Here is a 16,175-nt window from a genome sequence, read left to right on the forward strand (position 1 = left end):
CTAAGACTTTGAGCCTTGAGGCTTTGAGACTTGACACCCAGAGTGACAGGCAATTCTAGCTTATGCCTCCATGTTGGGCCTTCAGTTTCCAAATCACAGAATTATACTATGAAAAAGCTGAAAAGAGTTCATGAATCATTTAGTCCAGACCTTTCACATCACACTGGATGTTTACATAATTGATCCGAAGGCTCAGAGGGTCCGCTTTCTTTTCTCTTAAGTGTGGGAATTAGGGTCAGGACTGGCAGGTGCAGGACTTGCCATGGCCATGCCCCTTAATCCCGGCAGTGCTGAGCAAGGCCTTCCATCCCAGCCCCCGATCCAGCCAGCTGTCTGACTGTGAGTCAGGATGGCAGAGGAAGGTGATGTGGATGAGGGGGATGTGTTCCTGGCATTTGCCCATGGTCCCTCTCCTCCCAGGGGTCCCATGCGACGTGCCTTGGACAAGGCTTTCTTTATCTTCCTGGCCCTCTTCCTGACACTGCTGATGCTGGAGGTTGCTTATAAGCTGCTGTGGTCACTACCATGGGCAAAGTTAGGGGACTGGCTCCTGGGGACACCTCAGAAGGAGGAGGAGCTGGAATTGTGACCACCTTTCCTATAAACATCTTCTTTCCTCGCCAAGGAGGTGAGAGGGGAGACAGGAGGGAAATGGGAGTGTTGGGGGCTGTGGAGGAGACGCTTGGATAGCTTAGGGCAGCAGTCTTTTTTTTTGGTGGGGTGGGGGATGGAGTTTTGCTCTTGTTGCTGGGGCTGGAGTGCAATGGCACGATCTTGGCTCTCTGCAACCTCTGCCTCCAGAGTTCAAGGGATTCTCCTGCCTCAGCCTCCTAAGTAGCTGGGATTACAGGCATGTGCCACCGCACCCGGCTAATTTTGTATTTTTAGTAGAGACAGGGTTTCTCCATGTTGGTCAGGCTGGTCTCGAACCCTGACCTCAGGTGATCTGCCCGCCTTGGCCTCCCAAAGTGCTGGGATTACAGGCGTGAGCCACTGCGCCCGGCCAGGGCAGCAATCTTAAATTCTGCACCTATACTCAGGGAAATAATTTTGAAAAAGTATATACTCCTTCACATATCTTTAAGTAGGTATCTAAAAATTTTCATCATCAGTTAAAACTGTGGCCGGGCACAGTGGCTTATGCCTGTAATCCCAGAACTTTGGGAGGCCGAGGCAGGGGGCCGACCTGAGGTCAGGAGTTCAAGATCAGTCTGGCAAATATGGTGAAACCCTGTGTCTACTAAAAATACAAAAACTAGCTGGGCAAGTTGGTGGGCACCTGATTCTCTGCCTCAGCGACTTGGAGGCTGAAGAGGAGAATCGCTTGAACCCCGGAGGCAGTTGCAGTGAGCCGAGATCACACCATTGCCCTCCGGCCTGGGTGATAAGAGTGAGACTCCTTCCAAAAATAAATAAATAAATAAATAAAAATTGTTTCAAGGATGTAATTCTGGCATATTGAAAATATTCACATTTATTTATTTATTTATTTATTTATTTGAGGTGGAGTCTTGCTCTGTCTCCCAGGCTGCACTGCAGTGGCACAATCTTGGCTCACTGCAACCTCTGCCTCTGGGGTTCAAGCTATTCTCCTGCCACAGCCTTCTGAGTAGCTGGGACCACAGGTGTGTACCAGCACGCCTGACTGATTTTTTTTTTTTTTTTTTTTTTTGAGACGGAGTCTCGCTCTGCCGCCCAGGCTGGAGTGCAGTGGCCGGATCTCAGCTCACTGCAAGCTCCGCCTCCCGGGTTCCCGCCATTCTCCTGCCTCAGCCTCCCGAGTAGCTGGGACTACAGGCGCCCGCCACCTCGCCCGGCTAGTTTTCTGTATTTTTTAGTAGAGACGGGGTTTCACCGTGTCGGCCAGGATGGTCTCGATCTCCTGACCTCGTGATCCGCCCGTCTCGGCCTCCCAAAGTGCTGGGATTACAGGCTTGAGCCACCGCGCCCGGCCTCTGACTGATTTTTTTTTTTTTTTTTTTTTTTTTTTTTTTTTTTTTTGAGACGGAGTCTCGCTCTGTAGCCCAGGCTGGAGTGCAGTGGCCGGATCTCAGCTCACTGCAAGCTCCGCCTCCCGGGTTCACGCCATTCTCCGGCCTCAGCCTCCCGAGTAGCTGGGACTACAGGCGCCTGCCACCTCGCCCGGCTAGTTTTTTGTATTTCTTAGTAGAGACGGGGTTTCACCGTGTTAGCCAGGATGGTCTCGATCTCCTGACCTCGTGATCCGCCCGTCTCGGCCTCCCAAAGTGCTGGGATTACAGGCTTGAGCCACCGCGCCCGGCCTGACTGATTTTTATATTTTTAGCAGAGACAGGGATTTCACTATGTTGGCCAGGCTGGTCTCGAACTCCTTTTTTGTTTTTTGAGACAGAGTCCTTCTGTCGCCCAGGCTGGAGTGCAGTGGCAGTGATCTCGGCTCACTGCAGCCTCTGCCTCGCAGATCAAGTGATTCTCCTGTCTCAGGCCCCCAAATAGCTGGGATTACAGGTGTGCGCCACCATGCCCAGCCATTTTTGTATTTTTAGTAGAGATGGGGTTTCACCGTGTTGGCAAGGCTGGTCTGGAACTCCTGATGTCAAGTGATCCACCCACCTCAGCCTCCCAAAGTGCTGGGATTACAGGCGTGAGCCACTGTACCCAGCCTATTTATTTATTGAGATGAGGTCTCACTATGTTGCTTAGGCTGGTCTGTACTCCTGAGATCAAGCAATCCACCCACCTCAACTTCCCAAAGTGCTAGGATTATAGGCGGTGAGCCACAGCATCTGGCCACATTTTATTTTATTTTATTTTATTTTATTTATTTATTTATTTATTATTTAAAAATTTTTTTTAGTTTTTGAGACGGAGTCTTGCTCTGTCACCCAGGCTGGAGTGCAGTGTCAAAATCTCGGCTCACTGCAACCTCCGCCTCCTGGGTTCAAGCGATTCTTCTGCCTCAGCCTCCCAACTAGCTGGGACTACAGGTGCCAGCCACCACGCCTGGCTAATTTTTGTATTTTTAGTAGAGAAGGAGTGTCACCATATTGGCCAGGCTGGTCTCGAACTCCTAGACCTCGTGATCTGCCCGCCTCGGCCTCCCAAAGTGCTGGAATTACAGGCATGAGCCACGCGCCTGACCTATTTATTTTTGTGAGACAGAGTCTCTCTATGTTGCCCAGGCTGGAGTGCAGTGGTGCGATGTTGGCTCACGACAACCTCCGCCTCCCAGGTTCAAGCAATTCTCCTGCCTCAGCCTCCCAAACAACTGGGACTACAGGTGCCCGCCACTGCACCCAGCTAATTTTTTTGTAATTTTAGTAGAGACAGGGTTTCATCATGTTGGCCAGGCTGGTCTCGAATTCCTGTCATCAGGTGATCCTCCCACCTCAGCCTCCCAAGTGCTGGGATTTCAGGTGTGAGCCACCACGCCCGGCTTATTTTTTTATTTTTTGAGACAGAGTCTTGCTCTGTCACCCAGGCTGGAGTGCAGTGGCACGATCTTGGCTTAACTGCAACCTTCGCCTCCCAAATTCAAAGGATTCTCCTGCCTTAGCTCCCAAGTAGCTGGGATTACAGGCACCCACAACCACACCTGGCTAATTTTTTGTATCTTTAGTAGAGACAAGGTTTCACCATGTTGGTCAGGCTGGTCTCAAACTCCTGACCTCAAGTGATCTGCCCACCTTGGCCTCCCAAAGTACTAGGATTACAGGCATGAGTCACCATGCCTGGCCCGGCATTTTAAAATAAAACAATTAGATCACCATTTATTGTCCAGTGGAATTGAAATATCATAGTGATGCCGGGTGCAGTGCTTCACACCTGTAATCCCAGCACTTTGGGAGGCCGAGTTGGGTGGATCACGAGGTCAGGAGTTCGAGACCAGCCTGGCCAATATACCGAAAACCCATCTCTACTAAAAATAAAAAAAAAAAAAAAAACAAAAATTTAGCTGGGCATGGTGTCATGCGCCTGTATTCCCAGCTGCTCAGGAGGCTGAGGCAGGAGAATCGCTTAAACCTGAGAGGCGGAGGTTGCAGTGAGCCGAGATTGTGCCATTGCACTCCAGCCTGGGTACGGAGCAAGACTCTGTCTGAAAAAAAAAAAAGTATAAATAAGTTCTTACCAGTTGGGAATCATTCCTTTTTTTCTTTCATCGCCTCTTTTCTCCTTGAGCTCCTACTACTACTCCACTTCCCCACAAACTTTATGCTTTTATACTTGAAAGTCCTTTATTGACCAAACTTTTACATCTTCCTGCATATACATATATATTAATGGAGATGAAAAATATCTTTCTTGTGTTTGTAAGACTCTAGTTGTTAAAAATTATTCTGGAGTAACTGTTACAATTATTATAAGAACAGAATGTTCTTATAAACATGTGATCGTACACATTTTTTTTTTTGAAGGAGTCTTGCTCTTTCGCCCAGGCTGGAGTGCAGTGGCGGGATCTCGGCTCACGGAAGCTCCGCCTCCCGGGTTCATGCCATTCTCCTGCCTCAGCTTCCTGAGTAGCTAGGACTACAAGGCGCCTGCCACCACGCGCTGCTAATTTTTTTTTTTTTTTGTATTTTTATTTTTAGTAGAGACGGGGTTTCACCGTGTTAGCCAGGGTGGTCTCGATCTCCTGACCTTGTGATCCGCCTGCCTTGGCCTCCCAAAGTGCTGGGATTACAGGCGTGAGCCACCGCGCCTGGCCGATGGTACACATTTTTATAACTGTTAAAAATAAATTTTTTAATAAGATAGTAGTCTGGGAGTGGCGGTTCACCCCATAACCCAGCACTTTGAGACGCTGAGGTGGGAGGATTGCTTGAGGCCAAGAGCTCAAGATCCATCTGGGCAACATAGTGAGACTCTGTTGCTATAAGAAAACCTTTTTTTTTTTTTTTTTTTTTTGAGACTGAGTCTTGCTCTGTCGCCAGGCTGGAGTGCAGTGGCTGATCTCGGCTCACTGCAACCTCCGCCTCCCAGGTTCAAGTGATTCTCCTGCCTCAGCCTCCCGAGTAGCTGGGCCTACAGGCGCGTGCCACCAAACCCAGCTATTTTTTGTATTTTTAGTAGAGACGGGGTTTCACCATGTTGGCCAGGCTGGTCTCAAACTCCTGACCTCAGGTGATCTGCCCGCCTCGGCCTTCCAAAGTTCTGGGACTACAGGCATGAGCCACCGTGCCCGGTCTCTACAAAAAACTTTTTTAAAAAAATTAGCCGGGCGAGGTGGTGTGCGCCTGTAGTCCTAGCTACTTGAGGTGGGAGGATGGCTTGTGAGCTATGATCGTACCCGCATTCCAGCCTGGTTGATAGAACAAGACGCTGGCGGGGCGCCGTGGCTCAAGCCTGTAATCCTAGCACTTTGGGAGGCCGAGACGGGTGGATCACGAGGTCAGGAGATCGAGACCATCCTGGCTAACACGGTGAAACCCCGTTTCTACCACAAAATACAAAAAAAAAAAAAAAAAAAAAAAAAAAAAAAAAAAAAAAAAAAAAAAAAACCCAAAAAACTAGCCGGGCGAGGTGGCGGGCGCCTGTAGTCCCAGCAGCTGCTGGGGAGGCAGAGGCAGGAGAATGGCGTAAACCCGGGAGGCGGAGCTTGCAGTGAGCTGAGATCCGGCCACTGCACTCTAGCCTGGGCGACAGAGCGAGACTCCATCTCAAAAAAAAAAAAAAAAAAAAAAAAGACCCTTTTTTTCTTTTCTTTTTTTTTTGAGATAATCTCGCTCTGTCGCCCAGGCTGGAGTGCAATGATGCGATCTCGGCTCACTGCAACCTCCTCCTCCCGGGTTCGAGCGGTTTTCCTTCCTCGGCCTCCTGAGTAGCTGGGACTACAGGCGCCTGCCACCACGCCCAGCTAATTTTTTGTATTTTTAGTAGAGACGGGGTTTCACCATGTTGGCCAGGATGGTCTCCATCTCTTGACCCCATGATACGCCCGCCTCGGTCCCCCAAAGTGCTGGCATTACAGGCGTGAGCCACCGCGCCCGGCCGACCTTGCCTTTAAAAAAAGAAACAAACAAACAAAAAAAGAAAGGAAATAAAAGAAAAAAAAGAAAAGGTGTTCATGGTGCCTTAGTGAAAGAAACAGGGTACATCTCCCTTTATTTTAAACAGGTAAGAATACCCCAGGAGATTTCATGGTTGAGAACTACACTTTTGAGGGCGGAGGGGAAAAAGAGAGAACTATTCTTTTCTTTTTTCTTAAGAGGGTGTCTCTATTGTAAAAGGAGAAGTGAAGAATGAGAACCTGTACTGCAGGTGTTTCCTTAGGAAGACCAATTTTGGGAAAGTTGAGGTTCTGGAAATTAAATCCCTTACATCTCCCAAGTTCCAGTCCTCGCGGAGGTTTTTTATGTTCCCCATTTTGAAAGCTGTAGACTTTGACGACTGGAGAGAAGTGATGTGGGATTGTTCAATGGACGGGTGTTTGCGATTCTATGACTCAGCGTTAGGGATGTAGTAAATTCTGTGAACCTAGTTAAGCGGCAAGATGCCCACCACTTGTGGAAATGGGAATCTTTGCGATTGGGACCTTGTTAATCTTTCTGGTTTCCTCATAAGCTCACCTCTGGACCCAGCCTTGCCTCCACGACTCCCTCCAACCTCCCTAAACTCAACGAGGTGGGTATCAAGTCTGTTTCTTCATCTTTCATTCTTTTTTACCCTCTCCCAGAAGAGGAGGAGGAAACCCAAAGTATTTTATGAGCCTCATTTCGTTTCACAGCAGCCCTTGCAGAGGCTCAAACTCTCCTCCAAGCCCCACCCCATCATCGCCCATCCGCAGACCCTGGGCCTCCACGACAAAGCACGGCCTCACAGTCAGCACCGACGGCCCTTCGAGGACCCCCTCTGGAGGAGAACCATTCAGGTCCCAACCGTCTGGTCATTAGTTCTGTGGTGAAGCTTGAAAAGCAAATCAGCAACAATAGTAATAATAATAACACTTTTGTATGGCGCATTGTGCTTATTTGTACGCATGTGTTATAACGACTGTGGGACGCAGCACCTGGCAGTAGAAGCAGCTGCTGGACAGCGGCAAGGAGCGCGCCGCCCTTGCAGGGGAAGGGGCTGGGTCAGCCGAATAAGCCGTGGAGATGGGAACCTGGGGGACAGGAAAGCAGGGCCAGATAGCTTGCCAATAGCCTAGTTGAAGATAAAGGTTTTACTTCCCTTTTAAGAGACTTCTGCCATTCCCTGAAACCCTACGCAGCTTTGGAAAGCCTAATTCCTAAACCACCCTGTTCGGTTCCCCTGCCCCTCCTTGGAACGGAGGCTCCGTTCTCCCCACGCGCTACTCGCCGGCGGTTGGACCCCAGGGAGGAAGTTTCTGATTGGCGGAGTCAGAGAAGCACCGGGTGAAAAGAGCTCCTCCGGCTGCGCACCGAAGTTCTGGCGTAGCCAGCGCCGTACGGCAAAATGGCGGCCCCCAGCTGCTTTGGGACGCCCGGGTTCGGGGAGACAAACTCCGACCTGGAAGACAGCGCTGACTATGTGGGCGGCACTGGAGGTGTTCGCGGGGCGGGCCTACGGCCGCTTCCGGCCACAGGAAGCCTTGTTCCGTACGACAATATGGCGGCGCTTAGTTGCATGCAGGCGGAAACTCTGTTGCTTCCGGTCCGTAGTGGGGCCTGCGGTGGGAGTGGGAAGGAAGGCGGAGGGAACCATGCGAGGTTCTGAGATCTGCGGCGAGGGTCGCCTCGAGAGACGGTTTCTGAGGTGGGGGCCGGATGGTGCGGGGATCAGAGGCGGGGGCGGGGATATCGAGGCAGAGGTATTGGGGAGAGCCGGGCTCTGAGTCTGAGGGGAAAACTGTGGTACCTTCCTATCCCTGAAAGGGAGTGGGGCGGCCGGGGGCTGAACTGGGGGAGGGGGATTTGGCGGGAAGCGCATCTACCGGACCGGCCGGACCCAGGGTTGGGATCTAAGAGGAATCGGGAGAGCGTAGCGCGGTGCGGGGGGACTTCTAATTAGTTACAGGTCACCGAGAGAATGGGGAAAATTAGGGTGGGGTGAAAGGGAGGGGACTTGGGTAAAATATCTTCAACCTAAAGGCCCAGTTTGAGGAGACTCATCTGAGGGTGAAATACGGAGATAATTCAAGGAGGGGAAAAGAGAACGGACTGTTGGGAGGGAACCTCTTTCACCTCAGAGAGTCTAGGAGTTGGGGTGATCATTCAGGATGGGGCGGGTGTGGGGTTGACTTGTTTGAGGGCAGAGGGGGCAAACACATGAGGTGGCGCCCACAGGAGTGTGTTGTCTGTGCCAGGGGGTGTCAGGACGATTTAGGGTGCAGTGTGGGAGAAAGAACCAACTTGCCAACTCTGAGAAAGAGTGGGGAAATGCAACAGAAAGACCGGAAATCGACGTGAGGGGTGGAGCAGAAGGTGGCAACTTAAGGTGTGGGGGGGTTTGCCCCCCCCCACACCACTTGAAGGGCCCGAAAAGCATATAGAACTAATGGTTATTGAAATCAGGTGGTGAAGACAGTGTTGGTCAGGGCTGAAACCCAAGGAGTTCAGAAAATGCGTGAGGTGAAGGGATGGGGCTATGCTGGAGGGGCTCATTCTGAGGCCCCATCCCCTTCCAGCAGGAATTCTGAAATCCCCACCACTTCCTCCTTCCGGGGGATTTGATTCCCCCATGGCCACCGCTAACAGCATCATTGTGCTGGATGATGATGACGAAGATGAAGCAGCTGCTCAGCCAGGGCCCTCCCACCCACTCCCCAGTACAGCCTCACCAGGGGCAGAAGCCCCTAGCTCTTCTGAGCCTCATGGGGCCAGAGGAAGCAGTAGTTCGGGCGGCAAGAAGTGCTACAAGCTGGAGAATGAGAAGCTGTTCCAAGAGGTGAGCTTTAGCTGGGAAGATCATTGTACCCCAGGGAGGGGGATGGCTGACTGGCTCTCCTGTCCTTTCTTCCCCACTAACCCCACTCCCCTTTCTCTCAACCCCCTCCCTTGTCTCTCTTCCCCTTCCTTCTTCCCCTGAACCTTCTAGTTCCTTGAACTTTGTAAGACGCAGACAGCGGACCACCCTGAGGTGGTCCCATTCCTCTCTAACCGGCAGCAACGTGCCCACTCTCTGTTTTTGGCCTCGGCGGAGTTCTGCAACATCCTCTCTCGGGTCCTATCTCGGGCCCAGAGCCGGCCATCTAAGCTCTATGTCTACATCAATGAGCTCTGCACTGTTCTCAAGGCCCACTCAGCCAAAAAGAAGCTGAACTTGGCCCCTGCTGCCACCACGTCCAATGAGCCCTCTGGGAATAACCCTCCCACACACCTCTCCTTGGACCCCACAAATGCTGAAAACACTGCCTCTCAGGCCCCAAGGACCCGTGGTTCCCGGCGGCAGATCCAGCGCTTGGAGCAGCTGCTGGCGCTCTATGTGGCAGAGATCAAGCGGCTGCAGGAAAAGGAGTTGGATCTCTCAGAATTGGATGACCCAGACTCCACATACCTGCAGGAGGCACGGTTGAAGCGTAAGCTAATCCGCCTCTTTGGGCGACTATGTGAGCTGAAAGACTGCTCTTCACTGACCGGCCGTGTCATAGAGCAGCGCATCACCTACCGTGGCACCCGCTACCCAGAGGTTAACAGGCGCATTGAGCGGCTCATCAACAAGCCAGGGCCTGATACCTTCCCTGACTATGGGGATGTGCTTCGGGCAGTAGAGAAGGCAGCTGCCCGACACAGCCTTGGCCTCCCCCGACAGCAGCTCCAGCTCATGGCTCAGGATGCCTTCCGAGATGTGGGCATCAGGTTACAGGAACGACGTCACCTCGATCTCATCTACAACTTTGGCTGCCACCTCACAGATGACTATAGGCCAGGTAGGGGGTTAGTGGGATGCCTCTCAGTGACCCTTATATGTCAGGTATGAGGCGGATGGGGCATCTCTCTAGTCCTTTCTAGGGTTTGTACTCTTCTAGTCCCTTCCACGGCTGAGTGCTCTGACTTTATATTTTCCCACGTAGGCATTGACCCTGCACTATCAGATCCTGTGTTGGCCCGGCGCCTTCGGGAAAACCGGAGTTTGGCCATGAGTCGGCTGGATGAGGTCATCTCCAAATATGCAATGTTGCAAGACAAAAGTGAGGAGGGCGAGAGAAAAAAGAGAAGAGCTCGGCTCCAAGGCACCTCTTCCCACTCTGAAGACACCCCCGCCTCCTTGGATTCTGGTGAGGTGTGGATGGGGTAAAGCCTTCAGAGAGACATTGTCCTTCCCCTGCACTGGCCACCAGGGAGTCCAGGTTGACTGATGGGGGAGCATGAGAAGGAATGCAAGAACCAAACCCTCTAGGGCAAGGGATTCCTTAGAGAAACTTCTTTGTCCCCCAGGGCCCTAGTGGAATGGCATCCCAGGGGTGCCCTTCTGCCTCCAAAGCTGAGACAGATGACGAAGAAGATGAAGAGAGTGATGAGGAAGAGGAGGAGGATGAGGAGGAGGAGGAGGAAGAAGAAGAAGAGGAGGAGGCCACAGATTCTGAAGAGGAGGAGGATCTGGAACAGATGCAGGAGGGTCAGGAGGACGATGAAGAGGAGGAGGAAGAGGAAGAAGCAGCAGGTATGTCAAGGGAACATTCTCCTCACCTGTCATTTGTTTTTGTTAGGCATAAGCCACCTGTTTGAGACCTTTCCCTTCCTCCTCCTAGTGTCCTCTCAGCAGTATTTTTTCCCCTCATTCTCGGGCTACCCTCTCCCCTTTTCTTCTTTTCCAGGTAAAGATGGAGACGGGAGCCCCATGTCCTCACCACAGATCTCCACTGAAAAGAACCTGGAACCTGGCAAACAGATCAGCAGGTCTTCAGGGGAGCAGCAAAACAAAGTGTCACCCTTGTTACTGTCAGAAGAACCCCTGGCCCCCTCCAGCATAGATGCTGAAAGCAATGGAGAACAGCCTGAGGAGCTGACCCTGGAGGAAGAAAGCCCTGTGTCTCAGCTCTTTGAGCTAGAGATTGAAGCTTTGCCCCTGGATACCCCTTCCTCTGTGGAGATGGACATTTCCTCTTCCAGGAAGCAATCAGAGGAGCCCTTCACCACTGTCTTAGAGAATGGGGCAGGCATGGTCTCTTCTACTTCCTTCAATGGAGGCGTCTCTCCTCACAACTGGGGAGATTCTGGTCCCCCCTGCAAAAAATCTCGGAAGGAGAAGAAGCAAACAGGATCAGGGCCATTAGGAAACAGGTAATAACAACAGGAGGAGGAAGAGGGAAGCCAAGGAGGGATTGCAGGGGACTTTCGGAGAGGAATATTGGGGAACTGAGTCTGCTGGGAGAGACTGGACTGCCCTCCTCCAGCCTCAGTCTTCCCTTACCCCTCCGCATATTTATGTTTCGGTTTCTAGCTATGTGGAAAGGCAAAGGTCAGTGCATGAGAAGAATGGGAAAAAGATATGTACCCTGCCCAGCCCACCTTCCCCCTTGGCTTCCTTGGCTCCGGTTGCTGATTCCTCCACGAGGGTGGACTCTCCCAGCCATGGCCTGGTGACCAGCTCCCTCTGCATCCCTTCTCCAGCCCAGCTGTCCCAAACCCCCCAATCACAACCTCCTCGGCCCAGTACTTACAAGGTAAGAAGGGGAGGCCGTGTTTCCTCTGATAATTTGTTCTCTTTCATTGTCTGTTTCAGCTGCTCTGTCTGAATATTGCACCTGCCACATCCTGTCTCTTTTTCCCACCCGTTTTATCCTGTAAATCCTCCTGTCTGTTTCTTTTCTCCTGTACTCTAGATCTCTGACTCTTTGTCTCTGACTTCCCTGCAGACAAGTGTGGCCACACAATGCGATCCAGAAGAGATCATCGTGCTCTCAGACTCTGATTAGCTGCCTCCCCTTCTCCCTGCCTCCAGAATGTTTTGGGATAGCATGTGGAGGAATGTGGGAAGCAGATGACTGAGGAAGGGATGGACTAAGCTAATCCCCTTTTGGTGGTGTTTCTTTAAAAAAAAAAAAAAAGCTTAAGTTTTACACAGAAACATTAATAATAAAGTTCTTTTCTTACTGTATCACTGTCTTTTTCTTGTCCTTCTACTGTTACAGATTGGCATTAGCTGTCCCCTTGCTCAGGGTTAGCCCAATATCCCCGGGGTAGTCCCGATCTGTCCTTTCTAGCCTGGTCTTTTGTTGTTGTTGTCTCGCTGTGTCGCCCAGGCCAGAGTGCAGTGGTGCGATCACAGCTCACTGCAGCCTGGACCTCCCAGTCTCAAGTGATAATGCCCCAGTCTCCCGAGTAGCCGGGACTACAGGCGCGTGCCACCATACCTGGCTAATTTTTTGTTTTTGTTGTTTGTATTTTTTGTAGAGACAGGGTTTCGCCATGTTGTTCAGGCTGTACTTTTTTTTTTTTTTTAAGTGCTTCAGCCGCCTTAACGCACTTTACTTTTTCACTTCGTGCAGTAGGAGTGAAAAAGCCAATGAGGGGCCGACTCAAGGTTATTTGGCCAATCCAGGCCCGGAGAAAGGGGGCGGGGCTTCAGGGGGCTGTAAGGAGCTAGGAAAAGGGCGATTAGATCCCACCAACCAGCTAATGGTCACAGCTCAGAGGCGGAGCCTGGGGAACGATACCTGAACCCATCGCCAATGGGAAAAGACAGGCTTATAGCTTTAAAGGGGAATAAATGCTTCGGCCGAACCAAGTCCTGAGTTCCCAGCGGAGGAGGGGGAATCTGATCTTTTAAGGTGGAATGAGGCGACGGTTCTTTAAAGGCAAAGTGGCCGAGTCGGCCGAGTATTGCCCAGCGGCACGGGCGGGGTGGCCGGCTGTGCCTTTAAAGGCAGAGGGGCGGGAGGCGGAGCGGAGGCGGAGGGCGGAGGAAGTCGGCGCAAGATGGCGGCGGGAGGGGCCCAGGCTGCTGCTCTGGCCGCCGAGTGAGGGGCGGGGGGGGCCCGGGGGCGCGCGGCCCGGTAAGCGGGGACGCGCGAGGTTGGGGGGCGCCTTCCGAGTGGGAGAAGTGGCCGAGGTAGCGCCTGGGGCGGAGCGGGGGGGGCGGGGTCCGTTGTGGGCGGAGGTAGACAAGGGGCGGGGTCGAAAGGCCCGATAGTGGGCGGGGCACGGGGGCGGGCCTGGAAAGGGGCGGGGCTAGAGAGAAGCTGGGGTGAAGGGGGCGTGGTCGACGAGAGAGCTTGCGGGGCATAGCATGGAGGGGAGATGGAGCAAGAGTTGGTTTTCAGTAGCGGAGCTGCCCTGCCCCCTCCCAAAAAGTGGGTGCAAAACACCAAAAAGGTAGATTTTGGAATGTCAGACTCCCAGGTAAATGGGAAATAGGGTGTAATTCCGAAGGAAGCCACTCCACCCGCTAAGAGCACCTTATTTCTCTAACCTCCAAGGAAAGGGCACAGGATTTGTCAGATACCTGTGTTTGCTGGCGGTGCCAATTGCTGTGTGACCTTGGATAATCTTGTAATCTTTCTGAGCCTCAGTTTCCTCATCTGTCAAATGGGGTTGAGAGGAATACCTACCTCACTGTTGTGGGGAGTTACACAGATAATGGGTGTGAACATATTTTTGAGTTGTAATGGGCTGTGTCGTTATAAGATGTTATCATTATTCTTTTCTCTTTTTCTTCCCAGAGACCCCCCCGGCCGCCCTCTTCCTTTCTTTGTTCCTGTGGCTGGGGGGGTATCCCCTCCCTCCACAACATGGAGCCATCTCCTCTGTCTCCCAGTGGGGCAGCACTTCCCCTGCCGCTGTCGCTGGCTCCGCCCCCACTACCCCTGCCAGCAGCTGCTGTGGTACATGTGTCCTTCCCTGAGGTGACCAGTGCCCTCCTGGAGTCCCTCAATCAGCAGCGTCTGCAGGGCCAGCTCTGCGATGTGTCTATCCGAGTGCAGGGCCGTGAGTTCCGGGCTCATCGGGCTGTCCTGGCTGCCTCCTCCCCTTACTTCCATGATCAGGTCCTACTCAAGGGCATGACCTCCATCTCACTGCCCAGTGTCATGGACCCAGGCGCCTTTGAGACTGTCCTAGCCTCCGCTTACACTGGCCGCCTCAGCATGGCTGCTGCTGACATTGTCAACTTCCTCACAGTGGGGTCTGTGCTCCAAATGTGGCACATTGTGGACAAGTGCACTGAACTACTCCGAGAAGGCCGGGCCTCAGCTACCACCACCATCACTACTGCTGCAGCCACCTCTGTCACTGTCCCTGGTGCTGGGGTCCCATCCGGGAGTGGGGGCACTGTGGCCCCTGCTACCATGGGCTCTGCACGCTCCCATGCTTCCAGCCGGGCCAGTGAGAATCAATCTCCCAGCAGCAGCAACTACTTCAGCCCCAGGGAGTCCACTGATTTCTCATCTTCCTCTCAAGAGGCATTTGCAGCTTCTGCAGTGGGCAGTGGGGAGCGTCGAGGAGGTGGCCCTGTGTTCCCAGCCCCTGTCGTTGGCAGTGGGGGGGCCACATCTGGAAAGCTGCTGCTGGAGGCAGATGAGCTGTGCGATGATGGTGGGGATGGGAGGGGGGCAGTGGTTCCTGGGACTGGGGTCCGGAGACCCACCTACACACCCCCTAGCATCGTGCCACAGAAACACTGGGTATACGTGAAGCGAGGTGGTAATTGCCCAGCACCAGCACCGCTGGTTCCCCAAGACCCAGATCTGGAGGAGGAAGAGGAAGAGGAAGACCTGGTGTTGACCTGTGAGGATGATGAAGATGAAGAGCTAGGGGGTAGCTCCAGGGTTCCAGTAGGGGGAGGGCCTGAGGCTACCCTCAGCATAAGTGATGTCCGTACCCTGAGTGAGCCCCCAGACAAGGGAGAGGAGCAGGTTAACTTCTGTGAGTCCTCCAATGACTTTGGCCCATACGAGGGTGGGGGTCCTGGGGCAGGTCTTGATGACTCAGGGGGGCCAACTCCCTCTTCCTATGCACCCTCCCACCCTCCTCGACCACTTCTTCCCTTGGACATGCAGGGCAACCAGATCTTGGTCTTCCCGTCGTCTTCATCCTCCTCCTCACAGGCTCCTGGCCAACCACCAGGGAACCAAGCAGAACACGGGGCAGTGACTGGGGGGGGCACGTCGGTGGGGAGCCTGGGTGTGCCGGGTAGCGTTGGGGGGGTCCCTGGAGGGACTGGCAGCGGGGACGGGAATAAGATCTTTCTGTGCCATTGTGGGAAGGCCTTCTCCCACAAGAGCATGCGGGACCGGCACGTGAACATGCATCTCAATCTGCGGCCGTTTGACTGCCCCGTGTGCAACAAAAAGTTCAAGATGAAGCACCATCTGACTGAGCACATGAAGACGCACACAGGTCTCAAGCCCTACGAGTGCGGAGTCTGCGCCAAGAAGTTCATGTGGCGAGACAGCTTCATGCGCCACCGAGGACACTGTGAGCGCCGGCACCGCCTGGGTGGGGGCGGAGCCGGACCTGGGCCTGGGACGCCCACGGGGCCTTCCTTGCCTTCTAAGAGAGAGTCTTCCGGAACGGGCGGGGGCAGCGGCGATGAAGCAAGTGCGGCCACGCCCCCGTCCAGTAGACGTGTCTGGTCCCCACCCAGCGTCCACAAGGTGGAGATGGGCTTCAGTGGAGGTGGAGGAGCAAACTGAAGGGGCAGGCTACTGGGGTGGGGTAGCTTTCGGGAAAAGGAATAAGCACGATACAAGGGCGCTGTGACCCCCGGGTGATCTCCCACCACTCTTTCTGTCTTCCTTTATCTCTGTGGACTTGTACATATTCTGGAAGGGGAGCCACAGTTGCACCATCGCCCGCCCATTCTACTACTCAGCCCCTCCCTCCCAAGGTATTTCCGGAACTAAGCCCTTCCTTTCCCTCTGATGGGTACACTGAAGCCCCTGCTCCACAGAGTAGGGTGCACGAGGAGGGTAGGAGAGGGGGCGTGTTGAGCATCTTGCAGTCACAGGGTCAGGGGTCAGGTGGTTGTAGTCTGTGCCTGAAGTCTGTGTTTGTGTTGTCGTGGAGACCAGGCCTTTGAGCCCCACCCTTGTCCTAGAACCTACCCCCTTTCAAGGATGCGCTCTTTATTTCTACCCTCTGTCCTCGCCACCCCCCACTTCCCGTGGAAATTCCCAGCTCCGTTCTCATGGAGGAGTGGGTGGAGACAAGGAGGGAGTAAGTCTTAGGAGTACAAGGTTTTTATTTTTTTTAACAGTGATTAAAATATTTATTGGTCATTTACTTGGCTTCCCGACAACCGTGTGTTTGGTGGGGACGCGGCACAGATGGGGGAAAGCAGGAGTAATGGTTTTC

At 53.2% G+C, this 16,175-nt stretch overlaps 3 protein-coding genes across 6 annotated transcripts; all 3 read left to right on the forward strand.

The window, feature by feature from the left end:
* The first annotated feature begins 349 nt into the window (after nt 1-349).
* SMIM40 (small integral membrane protein 40) lies at nt 350-589 on the forward strand. The gene has a single exon (XM_078000311.1). The coding sequence runs from the start codon at nt 350-352 to the stop codon at nt 587-589; it is 240 nt and encodes a 79-aa protein (XP_077856437.1).
* A 7,008-nt stretch (nt 590-7,597) lies between these two features.
* Nucleotides 7,598-11,979, forward strand: DAXX (death domain associated protein). 3 transcript variants are annotated; one of them, XM_015136105.3, is made up of 8 exons: nt 7,598-7,695; nt 8,567-8,826; nt 8,977-9,808; nt 9,953-10,161; nt 10,317-10,542; nt 10,697-11,162; nt 11,323-11,545; nt 11,738-11,979. In XM_015136105.3, the coding sequence occupies exons 2-8, from the start codon at nt 8,620-8,622 to the stop codon at nt 11,795-11,797; spliced, it is 2,223 nt and encodes a 740-aa protein (XP_014991591.3). In that variant the 5' UTR covers nt 7,598-7,695; nt 8,567-8,619; the 3' UTR covers nt 11,798-11,979. The 3 variants fall into 3 exon arrangements, with proteins under 3 accessions (XP_014991591.3, XP_014991592.3, XP_014991593.3); XM_015136106.3 differs by having other exon boundaries at nt 8,570-8,826; XM_015136107.3 differs by having other exon boundaries at nt 8,637-8,826.
* A 606-nt stretch (nt 11,980-12,585) lies between these two features.
* On the forward strand, nt 12,586-16,103 carry ZBTB22 (zinc finger and BTB domain containing 22). 2 transcript variants are annotated; one of them, XM_078000187.1, is made up of 2 exons: nt 12,586-12,652; nt 13,544-16,103. In XM_078000187.1, exon 2 carries the CDS (start codon nt 13,613-13,615, stop codon nt 15,512-15,514), a length of 1,902 nt encoding a protein of 633 aa, XP_077856313.1. In that variant the 5' UTR covers nt 12,586-12,652; nt 13,544-13,612; the 3' UTR covers nt 15,515-16,103. The 2 variants fall into 2 exon arrangements, with proteins under 2 accessions (XP_077856313.1, XP_014991594.2); XM_015136108.3 differs by lacking the exon at nt 12,586-12,652 and adding an exon at nt 12,786-12,877.
* Nucleotides 16,104-16,175: the final 72 nt, after the last annotated feature.

This window comes from Macaca mulatta, chromosome 4, assembly GCF_049350105.2.
Source record: "Macaca mulatta isolate MMU2019108-1 chromosome 4, T2T-MMU8v2.0, whole genome shotgun sequence".
Lineage (NCBI taxonomy): Eukaryota > Metazoa > Chordata > Mammalia > Primates > Cercopithecidae > Macaca > Macaca mulatta.